At 35.4% G+C, this 14,411-nt stretch overlaps 1 protein-coding gene across 1 annotated transcript; it reads right to left on the bottom strand.

Annotated features, from left to right (window-relative positions):
• Window positions 1–1,187: 1,187 nt before the first annotated feature.
• Window positions 1,188–14,380, bottom strand: LOC106156899 (suppressor APC domain-containing protein 2). Its single transcript, XM_013532339.3, has 6 exons — window positions 13,522–14,380; window positions 6,784–6,899; window positions 5,291–5,437; window positions 4,382–4,483; window positions 3,971–4,093; window positions 1,188–3,600 (listed from the first exon to the last, which is right to left on the bottom strand). Exons 1-6 carry the CDS (start codon window positions 14,276–14,278, stop codon window positions 3,472–3,474), a joined length of 1,374 nt encoding a protein of 457 aa, XP_013387793.1. The 5' UTR covers window positions 14,279–14,380; the 3' UTR covers window positions 1,188–3,471.
• Between the last annotated feature and the right edge of the window lie 31 nt (window positions 14,381–14,411).

Raw genomic sequence — 14,411 nt, 5'->3', positions numbered from 1 at the left:
TAGGGAACCAAATTTTAGTCGACAATCAAAATTTGACTTATAGTTTATTATTATTATTATTATTATTATTATTATTATTATTATTATTTGTGTGTCTGTGTGTGTGAAAAGGGAGACAGGTGGTATTTCACTCAGAGAATAAACGCCATATTGTTCTCCTCTTACTTGCAGCTCTGCCATGACTTTTCCCACTCCTTCCAACTTTTATATGAGAGGTAGTACTTCTACTACCTGTGCGGCACCTGTTATATGATTTTTATCCTCTTGTTTCCAACATACTTGTATTATCAGCCTTTCTGCGTTCGACTCAACGCCAAGAGGTGACGTGTTAATTTGTTAATCTCATTGCATTGAGCGAGAGTCCCGGTGTAACGTGACAAAGAGTCCCCCATGATAGAGAGTCCGCTTCATTTTCATTTATACAGGTGAGCCTCGCCCTAGATTTTGACCCACTTAAGACAGACTATCCGATAACTATGTGGAGGGTGGACTTTCTGTTACAAGGACCCTCAGTTTCGTTACACCGGCGGAGTATCATCGTTCTACGACGAACGATAGTTTTACTATGAATGAGGCCCTGACCACACCGTTCTTGAGTCCTCTACCAGCTTTCAAGTGACCAGTCAAGAAGCCAATTTGCAGTAGGCTGAAGGACTTCTTGTTATGCAAATTACTGTATATCAGATATGGCATGTTTTTGGGGAGTTGGCATCGACTAAGTGGACAATTATTGTGGAGATCCTCTATATATATTGTACGCACAACAGGCTGCTAAGGCTGCGTTCACATGAAAAATCTATTTTCTAAAAATCTATTTGCGGTATCTTGTGATCACGGTCTGTGCCCTGAATACCCCACGGCGTAATTACTGGCAGCGCCGAGAATTAATTACAGCTTTGAAAGTAACTGGCTCGCGCTGCCTGTAATTACGCCGTGGGGTATTCAGGGCACAGACCGTGATCACAAGATACCGCAAATAGATTTTTAGAAAATAGATTTTTCATGTGAACGCAGCCTTATATTTATGTGAATTGTCAAAATTATTGGTGCTATTTAGATACGTTTTATGCAATTTTGGAATGCCACCATCTTTTGTCCTAAGTTTCATTTTGAATCACGTGGAAAATAAGTTGTAGAACAATTTCTGAAATAATAAAAAATAAATCAATAAAACGAACATTGTTACGTAAGTAAAAACCTTTTTAATGTGCAATAAAAGTATTTTCACTACTTTATGATATATATTAACATCTCCTTATATAACTTCTAAAATAAATTTGCATCAGTTTATGAAAAGTTATGTGGCTTTGTTTGACTGAAAATGCATTTGTACACTACTTTCACATCTCAAAATATTCTAAAATTACCAACCATAACACAATATGGTCCAAAATGTTTCATTATGCAATGACATTTGAATTTATGATGAAAAGAATAAAATATTTCAGATTATTAAAAAATATTCTCACATGATATGTAATAAAACAAACTCACAGGAACTGTAATGGCACCTGAATGAATCATTCTCCTAATTCATTTTTAAATAAACAAAATTTATCTGAGCCCATAAAACATCACCTGACATAGTTCACAAAGTGGAAATTCAAATCCTATGGAATTCCATGAACAATCACAATTTAACAGGCATGGAGGGATTTCATGGATTCAACACATCATTTAATCAAAGTAAAGGCAAAAGTACCAACTCATTGCTTCAAGGCCCAACACCTTTCTCTCCTACCACAATGTACACACAGTCACATTCAAAAACTATTTTTAAAGAAGTAATTTCACTTTAAAGAAATACAGTAATCTCATGCCAATTTGAAAAAGTCACGCACACAATGAGCCAGGAGCTTAGCTACCAATTTCACAAGGGTGTTGTTAGGCCGAATGCTATTGTTTTTGATGTAACTATGTGAGGGGGAAAAACAAAGCTTACATGGACTGCACAACCCCTGCCAATCCTCAATACAAACACACACTCAAGGATTCAAACCATTCGAGACCAAGTTTAAAGAGACTAATATAGCACATTTTGCAAACTTCAGTGAAAAATGATAATGATAAAATTTAGATATATTTCTCATTGCATAGTACTTGAAAAAAAAATGATTAAATGCAGCAACATGATAAACACATCAGATAATGTACCACCCAACCTCTTCTCACAGAGTTTGGCTGTCCTGGCTTGATATGTCTTATTTTTCTTTTTAAATGCACATACAGATCTTGCATAAATTTGGACGCAAACCTATAGCATACTGAATCTGAAATCCTGACCCAATCAAACAACAAAGATCTGTATATGCATATAACAGAGCTTGCATAAAACAAAAAAGCCATTATCATAGTTGAGGTCTCCAGTAATTAGTCATAAAAGATGTGCAGTATGCCTAGAAATGTACAAATGTGCCAATGACAGTCTTATACATGTTCAACAAACCATGTTCTGCATAAAAGTTATTGTATTTCCCTCATATGATGCAGGGTATTTACAAAGCAGAGGTCAAATTTGAAGCAAATTAGAGCATAAAAATAAAAATGTTTTCATTTTCAATCAGTGTAAGAACAATTCAAAATATGAGGCATAAAATCAAATGACCAATAAAACTCACAAAAACATGAGATCACCCTTGAAATTGCAGCAATGGGTCTCGATATAAAACCTCTTTTAAAGATACAAGTTCTCAGATCCTGGATGCAGAGAATGGGTGAGGCACATTTTTAATTACTCCTTCAGCCCTTGACACAAAAGGAAGAAAATTTGGCAACACAATTTTTATTTAACCAAGTTAACTAATATTACTAGACTAAGTCTCTCAAACTTACATATTTAACCCACTTGCAAACATTGATAGTGAAGAAGTTTGGTTTCAGACAATTATTCACGCATTTTAGTAATTTCACAATATGAGTGCATGATTAAGCTGCATTTCAGCTATCATAAACACATAATACTGCCATGTATAGTTTTTGTACAGGTCAATGCTGACTAGAACAAATTTGTACAAAAAAAGCTGATTATCTCATCAGCATTTTGATAAAATTCTTGTCATATATTTAATTTTCTGGTTAAAATATTACTTACATTCTCTAAGAGTTATCATGCCTTAATATATTTACACTGTTGGCCCCACTTTTATAAAAAAAAATCCAAATAAGTTAAAACTCAGATGACGGTCATTTAATGTACAAAGTCTGCACCATAAAAACACCTTGATGGCATCTAAAATTACACCAGTAACAAATTCAATTTCAAATCAAATTTGCAGAAAAAAAAGGAACTTAAAGGGTTGATTGTTAAAAATGGACAAAAAATATGTTAGAGTGGGTTAGGAAATGTACTGTAAATTCTTACAACTAATAAAGTTTTTTTCTGCTTTTCATTCAGTTCTTCTCGGCTGCAGTTCACAACCTGAGTAGTTCAATTTTTAAACCGAATTATGTTCTTAATCTTCAAATGGGTGATTACATGAATGTGGTGTCTTCACTGTTGACATTCTTAGCTCCTTTCGATCTTGCCTCAAATAGTTCACGTATGAGACTGGCCTTTTCTCTCTCCAACTGTGTGATTCTGTCACTTTTCTGAGAAATTTCCTGGAAAAGGAAAACATTTTAATTACGTGTAGGTTAAAATCCTGTGCTGATACTGAATACATATTCAATCTTTTATTGCTGATAAATTTATGTCCACATCCAATATATTATTATATGACCTTAAATGCATATTGCCTCCCTAGTCTTCTCCGATTGTTTAACATTATATAGTCTGTTTAATGCTGCCTCAAAATCTGTTCAGTGAAGTAAATTTACAAAGAATGACAAAATCACAGATGCACCTGTCCATTGTGTACCGGTATATGAGCATATAAGTATATACACACATATTGGTATATGCTATGTACACATATATCATGTTTGTAATGCACATGTAGGCATAGGTTTGTGCACACACACAGGAACTTACTGTGGTAAGCATCCTGTTCTGGGCCTTCACCATCTGCGTCACATGCTGTTCTTGTTCAGATGACGTAGATGTTGTACGTGGCAATCTGTCACCAACAGCCAGGTTCATGTGTAGAGGAAAACCCTAGTGAAATAGAAGACAAAATCAATCATAATCTTTACATCAGTTATCATCACTACATGCCTCAATGTTCAGTGGTCACGGGAGAGGTAAAATTGCTTGACTTATGTCACATTTGTCTTTTATACATATGTAGCGTTAGGCTAACTTGCGAAACTATGCAAAGTAAGTTTTTCATTTATTTCACATACTTAATGAGAATCAATTTTACTAAGAAACATTGCAAGTAATGTGCATATGTTTGAGAGAGAGAATATGTATTTGTGAGTACATGAAGCCATAATCTTTCACCTTTTCTGAGCTGTCAATCAGGGCCTTGAGTTGCTGATTGACTTCATATATCCTGGCCATCTGGAAATTCATCCTCTCTTGGTTGGCCTCCAAGGAGTAATCCTAGAATTGTCAAAAATTATATTTCCTATTATTTCTAAATCCAGTTTTAACGTGAAATGACAATGTTTATATTTAAGTATAAATGCATCAGATGTATCCTGCATATAAAGCTCAACTAACACACTGTCTACCAGCCAATGTCTGGTGTAGCCCTAACACTTGCTGAATTAGCCAAATGCTTGCACTGGATAATCAAAATAGGGTTGATTTCACTTGTTTAAATCAAATTTAAAACATTTGAAAAAATGTGATGAAAAAGTAGTGATTTGGCTAAGAGGAAAAAATTGCCAGGCTACACCAGAATGGCATTTAGAATGTCCAGAGAGCACACCTGGTACTCGAGGTAACATATTGTTCAAAATGATACATTAGTTCATTCACACTGCGCTTTATCATATCACTGTGATCCACCCTAGACAGAAAATCCATAACATTTGTTATCTAAATTCAGAAATAAAACAAACTAAAATCTATGTTTACAAAAAAATTATTAAATTATTTGCTATTGGCAGAGGTAATCACTAAAATGAACAATTGAGAAAGTTGCATCTAACATAGCATGGCATGTTTCACACCTGTGACTCATTGTTTCATTTACCAAAAATCCAGGCCAACCATTCCATGCTAAATTTGACAAGTTAAAAGAAAAAATCTTCACCCTGCATAGTAGTACACATTTAAAATAGGTCGAGCTTTGAAATGGAGAAAGAGGCAAGTTAAACTCAAGAATTGCATGCCAAAGAGCCATTAACTTAACTTTTCAGTGATAGTTATTAACCTAAGGTCTATGCTGTATACAATACTCACAGACTGAGCAGTAGATTTCCCCAGGTACTTCTGTTTTTCCTGTACAGCTATCAACTGATTATGGTACCATTCCCTGGCTTTATCCACGGCCTCCAGACCCTGTAGTAACACATCACGCTCCTGCTCCAACTGCTTCATACGCTTTAGCTAAAAAATTGGAAATTGGAGCAAAGATTTAGGAATTTAATAAAGTTGAATGATTAGGTTGGAGAAATCTCGAACTCTTGGAAAAAAACTCACCAAACTGTTGGAAACATTTTACTGGCAAATCAGCCATAAATAAAAACAATTTTGGGCAATTTTGTTTGACCATTAAATACTAATTGGTAAAATAATTGGTAGAAATATAGACATAATCGAGATTCCAAAGTACTGCACCATAATCCTTTCAGATATTTTGCATAAAAGCTGGAAAGTTATATGGTAAAATTATAGTACATGGTTTTAAAATCTTTAAAGCTATTGCAGTCTTGGTACCCTTTTTAGATTAAAGCTTGATTCTGAAAATTGAACTTGGCACAATTGAATCCTGGATCAAATCATGCTCTTGCTTCCATTGCTAGATACAGTTGGGCCTTGTTTCACAATAGGGTTTTAGTCCAAATCTAGTCTTAACTTATTAAAAATCCAAACAAAAGCATAGCCTTCTTCCTTCAGCAAATTGGGAAAAGTCACACAAATAAATTCATCATACAGGAATTATAAATCTAAATCAAATAATTCAAATATGTTGCAAGAAAACACACTACCTTAACCCAAGAGTTCATCTTGTGCACCTCTCTGCCTTAGATATAGCTGTTGAAACATGGTGGACCAACCTAATATTGACTAAGGCAGACATGTGCACCCTATTCTAATAAGTCCAAAATGTTTATGTACCATAAATTCTTAAATTTCACAATGAATTTGTAAGATGCCCATTCTGTAGTTTTTTTTCCTTGGTTAGAAGAATTGTGTTACAACAAAGTTATTTCAAATAGGCCAACATGCCTATATTTTCAATTTAAAAAAAAAAACTTGCTTTATAAAATTTTAGAGGAAAACTGTCAAAAATTAAATCAGTTTTCCTCCTTTAGTTATTTCAGACTTCACGTGGCACTACGGTACTAATAGGGGTTTTAATCCAGCAAATGGGCCTAAATTTTCCTACTGGGCCATTGTTGGGGAAAATTTTCCAATTCAATGACTGCACTTGCATTCAGTGTCTGGCTTTCAAGTGGGAAAATTAGGATATGGGCTGTCAGTCAAAAAACCAGTGTTAGAGATTTCCAACACAGAGAGAATAAAAAAGAATATGAGATTTGGTTGAAAGATTCTCCTCATAATTATTATTATTATTGACATCTTACACCTTCTTAGTTCAGTTTGAGAGAGAGAGAGAGAGAGAGAGAGAGAGAGAGAGAGAGAGAGGGCTTTTGTGTAATTGCTTCCATCGATTTCAAGCTGTATTTCTACAGATCTGTACAATATGAAAAAATCACAAAGTATCATACCATGTTATAATCAATTCCATTGGCCAATGTGTGCCTCCTGGGTTCTTTCTTCTTGGGAACGGCCCTCTTGTGCATCATGGCATCTTCAAATGTCCTCCCCTGCCCATCCTTGTTCACTAAACAAGAACAAAGATAATTCAACATCATAAGGTCTCTAACTTTCCACACCTGAATGTGGCAGCTATAGGCAGTCGGGTCAGTGACTGAAGATGCCTGACAACGTTCACCAATCTGACCCATAGATTGCTGCCGAGTCGCAGAACCCTTGCTGATGATTTTGAAAAACATACAGCATATGTGGAAATGACGATAATTTGTGTCACCTTTGCTCTTTTTCTTTTGAATAAAGTCAGCATGAAATAATGCTTACTGGCAAAAACACTGTCACACACACATATAAATATATGTACATATTGTCACTGGCACATTTGTTCTTTCATGTGACCGAGCAGTAAAGGCGTTTGTGGTATGTCCAGCTGATACTGGTAAATGGTAGCATCTGTCCACATGAGGGGGATACACAGACGTAATCCATACTATTACACATTCTGAATGATTAATCCCTTCAATTTTCTAAAATAATTTTAAGTTGAAGAAGAAAAAAATCATGACAAGTCACGTGTTTTTTTTTAATTCAAAGAAGATGAAACTGTTCACTTTATGAGCATTATTTCGTAAAAAGTAAAAATAAATAAAAAACCGATAAATAAAAAAGTTTCCAGAAGTGAAATACACCGGTGGCACGTTTACTCCAGTGAGTAGAACCTTCACTGAGGTGACAGTCACATGTCACTCCTTGATGTCCAGTATGTCCAGTGAGCAAGACAACACCCTCCATCCCAGAGACCAAACTTTCTTTTTCACATTCAGGCCTACCCAACTACCAGACTCGGCACCGAATGATCCAGAATTCACCGGTAAATCGGACCACACTACCCGTTTTCAAGGTGTGTATCAGATCGCATTACACAGACGCGACACCGCTCTTGCCTAGTACGCGATGTGATAGTGACGATTCACAGCGGGGTTGAAAAGCATTGCATCACCAGTCAAAATTTGTTCAGGGTATGATACTGTGTAATGCGATCTGATATACACCTTGAAAACGGGTAGTGTGGTCTGATCTACCGGTGAATTCTGGATCATTCGGTGCCGAGTCTGGTAGTTGGGTAGGCCTGACATTTATCTTTTTCATTTTGTCCGATTGGTTATAATATAATCTATCCATTAATCAATTTTGAAAATTTTTCTATTCTCCTGACTGTAACTTGATCTATTCCATAGTTAATTTGTTTTATTCATTTTTGCTGGAAATAAGATTGTCTCTGCTATGTGTGAAATAGTAAATGAATGATAACTAGCATGTCACACGTTTCACATTTTAAGTCTGCCCACCTGTCTGTACACTTTTCTTTGTTAATTTTTTATCTTTTGTGTGTGCATGCAAGTGTGTGTGTAATGATGAGATGTTCCTGTATTATATGTCACAAACTTAACAAATAAAGTGTTGGTAATTTGGTACGTCAAAACTTCTTATTTTTCCAGAAATTGCTCTCTCATTCATCACCCGCCCAGTGCTATCAGTATGTCAGCTTATTTTAAATAGTTTTTAACAATTATAAGAAGTTTACCCCCATATAAAAAGTTAGGATGATAATATCTACATATCCTTCATTTTTCTTTACTAAATAGTACTGTAGTATTTTGCTCAATTTGTGTGGAGGCTAGATCAGTCAAGCCAAGCAACCCAACTTCTGACTATACAATTCAACAGTCTATCTTTCTAGTGGACTTTATAAGCCCCAGTCGATGGTCTTTTCACACAATTGATAAGCTAAGTGTCCAGACAACACATAAACAACAGGTAGTCCAGTAATTGGCAGGTATGCCGAATTCACCTATCTGGGATTGATCATTGACCCTTGACCCCTGTTGATCGCTAAGGTCACTGAGTTGGCATTCAGAAAATACACTGTCAAATAGAGTGCAGTGCCTATTACACTTTCCTGACTCAAACACAATTTATTCTTGGCTATTCTTTTTCAATAAAATGAAGTTGTTAACTATATCTAAAACAAACTTTAAAAATGTCTTTAGAGCTGAAAATTTGTACGATAAAAACTGAAAACAATTTTGAAAAAACAAAAATACTTTTCTGAGGACAGACAGATTTCACAACTGCTACATGAATTTTGTCTAGTAACACTATTCTTTATCAAAACAATAATTTAGAATAATGAAACATTTCAAATTGGTGTACCATAGTTTTTATAACTATATCTCATGCACCCATGAGAGTACTATTACTAGTACTGTACTTGGTTCTCAAAAGTTATTGAAGCCACCCCTCTCCCTCTTCCTTTAAAAAGATATCAATCTTAATAGTAGTGCAAACCAAAATGACAATCCAAGGTGGAAGAGGCGGAATCTTTTGATTTGTCTGCTGTGTAAGAAATGGCTTGTGCTCAGTCACCAAGGGTCAGTGGGCCTTACCCCTCCGTAAACAACAGACAACAGGTCCAAGGCATCTTTATGGGACATTTGTTTGGGGAACATCAGTAAGCGAACTGAATTCAACCCAAGTTAAGTCACAAAAGCCTATAAAGATTTTGCCCAGTGCTACATTAATTTTAATTTAATTTTTAATTTAATTTTAATATGTATTTTGGTTTTATAAATGAAAATGGAAGTGAAAGGCAATTTCGCAAATTAGCACAAAGAATGGAAATTATTAAATATGGCTTTAAGGCCGAGTTTACTGCAATAAGGAAATGAAATTCATACTAGTTAGCAATTCCCATTTCTGTCCATCCTAAATAGTTGTCTATGCTGAAAGTTAGAATTGCAATTTTATGAAAAAATTTATACCAATTAGAATAGAATACCTTGCTTATAAACATTTACAAAACAATACCACTGAAAGCATATCTTCCTTCACAGACATATATATATATTATATTCAATAACATACTGGAAGGCTTCCCACCTTGAAGTAAATCTTAAAAAGCAAAATGGTATTCAAATCATTTTCTTACAGGTGACTTTCAAACCAGGTTTAGTAGACCTGGTATTGGATGCAACCATTGTTTAATACCATGACAGGTAAAAAATATGGCATTATACCTGACAGCAGGGGCATGTAGGCGTGCAGATAGGGACGGATTTAGACCAAAAATAGGCTAAGACATCAAAGAAAAATAACCAGAATTAAGCCAATCTGAAGTGCAATATTTAGACTTAAAAAAAGATATCCCAATATTTTGCAGAGATATATTTCAGACAGTGCTCACCTAACATTAAAAACAATGGTCAGTTATATAATATGGTCATCTGAAGAAGAGTCTGAGACACTTTCATTGCAAGCTAGGCATTATCCAAACAGTTCTACATCTGTGTGTGAGTCAGAAGTTTTGAATTTATGTTAAAAGTGGAACCTGGTGTGCATGGAATTTTTTAACACTACCTTTGGGATACTAGTATGTACAACAGTATCTAATGTATATAATATAACACAGCATTCTCTCTACATATCTAATAACATTTTTCTGTATAACTAGATAACTCAATTAAGGACTTATAACCTCAGACAAAAGATGCCATTTACAACCTAACTGGAAAAAGTCACACACACCCAGCAGATAATTATGAAAACCTTTAAATCTTATCAAAATCCGATCACAGATGTTGTGGGTCAGTCTAAGTTTCTTGGGCATAAAAATTTAAATAAACCTTTATGGTATAATCTTCAGTGAAAAAACTATTATTCTTCCTCACAGATATACCAATTATCTCTTTTTTCTTTTTTGTTCTTCGATCAAGATTTGTATCCTAAATGTTGATATTAATGAGTTAAATGGCTACATGTACTTGGTGATCTCAATCATTTAGATTTATTAGAAATATGTAGGTTTATAAATTATTAATCATAATATCAAGGAGAACACTAATATTTTGATTCTGTTTAAGTACATAGGACTGCTCAGACAGAATTAGTTAGGACAGAAAATCAGCCCAACTTGAGTTGTCAGAGTACCAGATTAAAGACAGATCCAGTCTTTTATCAGTAACGTTGTCTTATATCTAATGACATTACTAATGGGTAAATATTTTCTTTCATCTTTAACAGAGTCCTTAAATCAGTATAACAAGTGTAATTAGAGACACTTATTGCAGGTCAAACACAGTCCTTGCCTGACTGTGGCTTCAATTAGTGGAAGATGATAAAGGCAGCACACATGCAAACATTTTACTCCAAGTCAGTACAAAGATTTTACTCTAAGCCATTCACGGTGACTCAGGCCCTGTACCTGGATCACCTCTATTCTTAACAAATAAGGCAGTAATTTGTATACACAATTCACATTGTGTAAAAAAATAAAACACATCAAGGGCCACATAAAAGTACTAGTATTGTTGTAACAGGACCATGCAGACATAAATTTAAATGTCAATTTCACATGTTCATTTCAGGAGAAAAGAATGTCGATTTCATATGAAAGCAAGCCAATCAAGTCCCATAATGGCTGTATTTGTATAGCTGTATGGTGTTTGGTTTCATTTCAAAAATGCTAAATTTCCCTCCCTTTTTGTCATTGAAATGAAAGCTTACATGTCCATGAAATTATAGAGCAAAAGTTGAGGTATCAGTTTCTACAGAGTTTGTTTGCTCAATAGACTGCGTGTAATCAGCCGAAGATCTAAAACTTGCCTTTGAAGGGTCTTGTTACTGAAAACAACATGGTCAGACAGACCTGTAGTCAGACATTTCAAATTGGAGTTCTTTTTCTAAAAAAAAAAAAAAAAGTGGTACTTTTTACCCCATTAGTTGAATGAACATAGAAACTGGATCATATTTTGAAGAGTGTATCTTTTCATGCCCAAAAGGGCACACACACACTCCTTACTGGCCTGTCAGATTTATGAGTCTGGTCCAGCAAGTGTCCAGCCATTACAAGCAGCTGTTACAGGACAGTGGGTGACACTTCACCACTTCCAACAGTTTTTGCTAGCTAGTAGACATTTATCCAACCTTGTCATCTTGTGCTTTTATTTGTCTGTCTCCTCCAATGCAAGGAAGTTTTTTCTTTCTGCACTTCTATTCTTAAATTAATGACTAATTACTAGTAAAAGAAACTAGGGGCTGTTGCTTTAATAAAAAGTCTTTGTTTTAAAAAAGGATAAGATAATGTCCTTTTCTTTACCAAAAAGAATAAAAGTAACCCCAACAAATACCAGATTTTTGACCCTTCATCCAACTTTCTCTTTTACCCCCAGGTTGTCCTCACAGACCATATTCAAGTATTGAACTTCATTGATCAAGTCTAGGGGTCCAACTGCAGTATTGATCTAATCCTGTATAGTTCTTTAACAAAGTGCCATAGAACAATCTCCCTGCTGAAATAACACCACATTAATCAGCCATGGTGGCTAATTATGAGGGGACCAGATGATAGTGGAACAGTCTTTGCACAACTGCCCTTATAATAAATGTAAAAAGTGAAACGACTTTTATGTCATCCTGTGATTGTTTAGCATACTTAAAATTTAGCCAAAGGCTGAATATTTGCTTATTTAGCTCAGAAAAATATAACATATTTCACATATTTTCACCACCTCTGTCAAAAAATTTGTTCAGTACTACTTCTTTAGGCTGAAAGCTGAGTGTGTCACATAATATCATCCATTAGAATTATATGCCTTCATGGGTGTAGCATTTTTGTACATAAACTTCAGTCACACTATTTAATTTAACAATAAAGATTTTATAGCACAGTTTTTCAAGTGTTGCACTAAACTGACTAAAAAAAGTAAAATACAAAATAAGAATAATATAAGGGTTATTATATACATGGGCAGACTCAGAAATATACTGAGTGAGTATACTGATACTGATGATAACCTGTAGTAATATGACTTTACATTAAAAATTTTATAAGGTAAAAAAAATCATACAATAATAATTTTTTGAATACCATAAACATCACATTATTTTGGATAGGGGAGTGGGTGAGGGTTATACTTTTAAGTCAGATATATGCCAAGGAAAGAAAAAGATGATCCACTTTACTTCATGTGCCGGTTTTTATGATTGTTAAATTTGAAAACAACTATTGTGGCAGTATTTCACAGAAGCTTATTCTAGCTTCTTTACAAATGAACAGCTTGAGGTACGGAAGTCATTTTGACTTTTATAGCTTTATTTCTTATGTTCCCATGATTGATGAGTCTTTCTAAAGTATAACTGAAGCAATTTTCATGTTTGAAGATTCCAGCCGTTACCAATCTTTCCACAGACACAACTTCTAATGATATAATGAGGCACAGTTTGTTTTACAACTACAATTAAAATCATACAGCACTGGCTCTGATTAAATAAGCATGTAGAATTTTTTAAAAGTTATTTTGCTTTTTTTTTAATTTCTATTTTTAAAGTGACGATGGGACTGTTATTTACGTGATCTCACTGTAAATTTTAATGAGTTAATATACAACACAAATCTATACTTATTTCAACTGCAACATTGTGTTTACAAGTAATTGCTTAGCTGTCAAGTGTACCAAAACAAATGTTTAAAATACATTAAAAACATGATTTACAATGTATATTACACTGTTATTATTGTAAACAATTATTTCCACCTAGCTTCCATAACTTCAAAGAAAACTTTTATTATTCCAGAGCTGAGTGGAGTGGTAGTTTTATAAGTATTAAAAGTCTCTTGCACAGCTGTTTCTCACCTGTTGCAGCCCCTGGCACAGCCCCCCTGCTCTCAGGTAAATTACTGGTGCTTACTGGCCGGTTACCCTGAAACTCCGACTGTACAACTGACGTTCCACCCATCTTATCTCTCTGCCAGCTTTTCAAAGTGGCCACAATACCAGTCTTATCCTTGGGTAATGCAGGGTTGTGGTGGAAACGGTTCTGCTCGGGGATTTGGTTGTGAGACTGCACGAACCATTCGTTCCTTGGTCCCAGGGGCGCCGAGGTGGGTTCATCCATGTCCGAGTTGCTCCCCTTCCCGGGGTCTGCCAGATGAGGCATACTCAGGGCACGTTGTTGCATGGCATTGTTTATGGGTCGGACGGTAGCAGTTCTTTCGTTCTGTGAGGCAGTGTGAGATTTCTGACCTCCGAATATCTGTCTCTGGCCCGTGAGACCATTGCTCCTATTTGTGCTGGGTCCATTTATTTGGGATTTCAGTGGACCCTGGTTTTCTTTATCCTTATGGTCACCTCTGTTTCGCAAGAGGGCAATCTTGAGTCCAGCCACAAAGCGTTCAAAGGTGAGCAGGCCGTTAGGAGGTGTTACCTTGCGTAGTGCTTCAATTACTCCCCGCGGCAGCTCTTTGATGCCGTCTTCTTTCCACCGAGTTTCTATCTCACCAAGTCGAACTAAACCGGTTTTATCGTCGTCTAAAATATCGAATAAAGTTCTCAGCGAAGCAATGAACTGCTTAGGAAGACCATCTAAAGTAGATTTTGGCTGGTGATCCATGTTGCAGTTCAGGTTTAGACGTTTTTCAACCCCACAAAACGTCACCCGTCCTACTACTACTACTCCATGACATGCACACCTTTTGAAAGTTTACGGTTTCTATCTAGTCTCTAAACTAGGTCAAACATCAATT

The sequence above is a fragment of the Lingula anatina genome, chromosome 3 (assembly GCF_051362555.1).
Source record: "Lingula anatina isolate TDL-2025a chromosome 3, LinAna3.0, whole genome shotgun sequence".
NCBI classification, from domain to species: Eukaryota; Metazoa; Brachiopoda; class Lingulata; order Lingulida; family Lingulidae; genus Lingula; species Lingula anatina.
The sequence above is the reverse complement of the archived record's forward strand: the minus strand, read 5'-3'. Positions and strand labels throughout refer to the sequence as shown.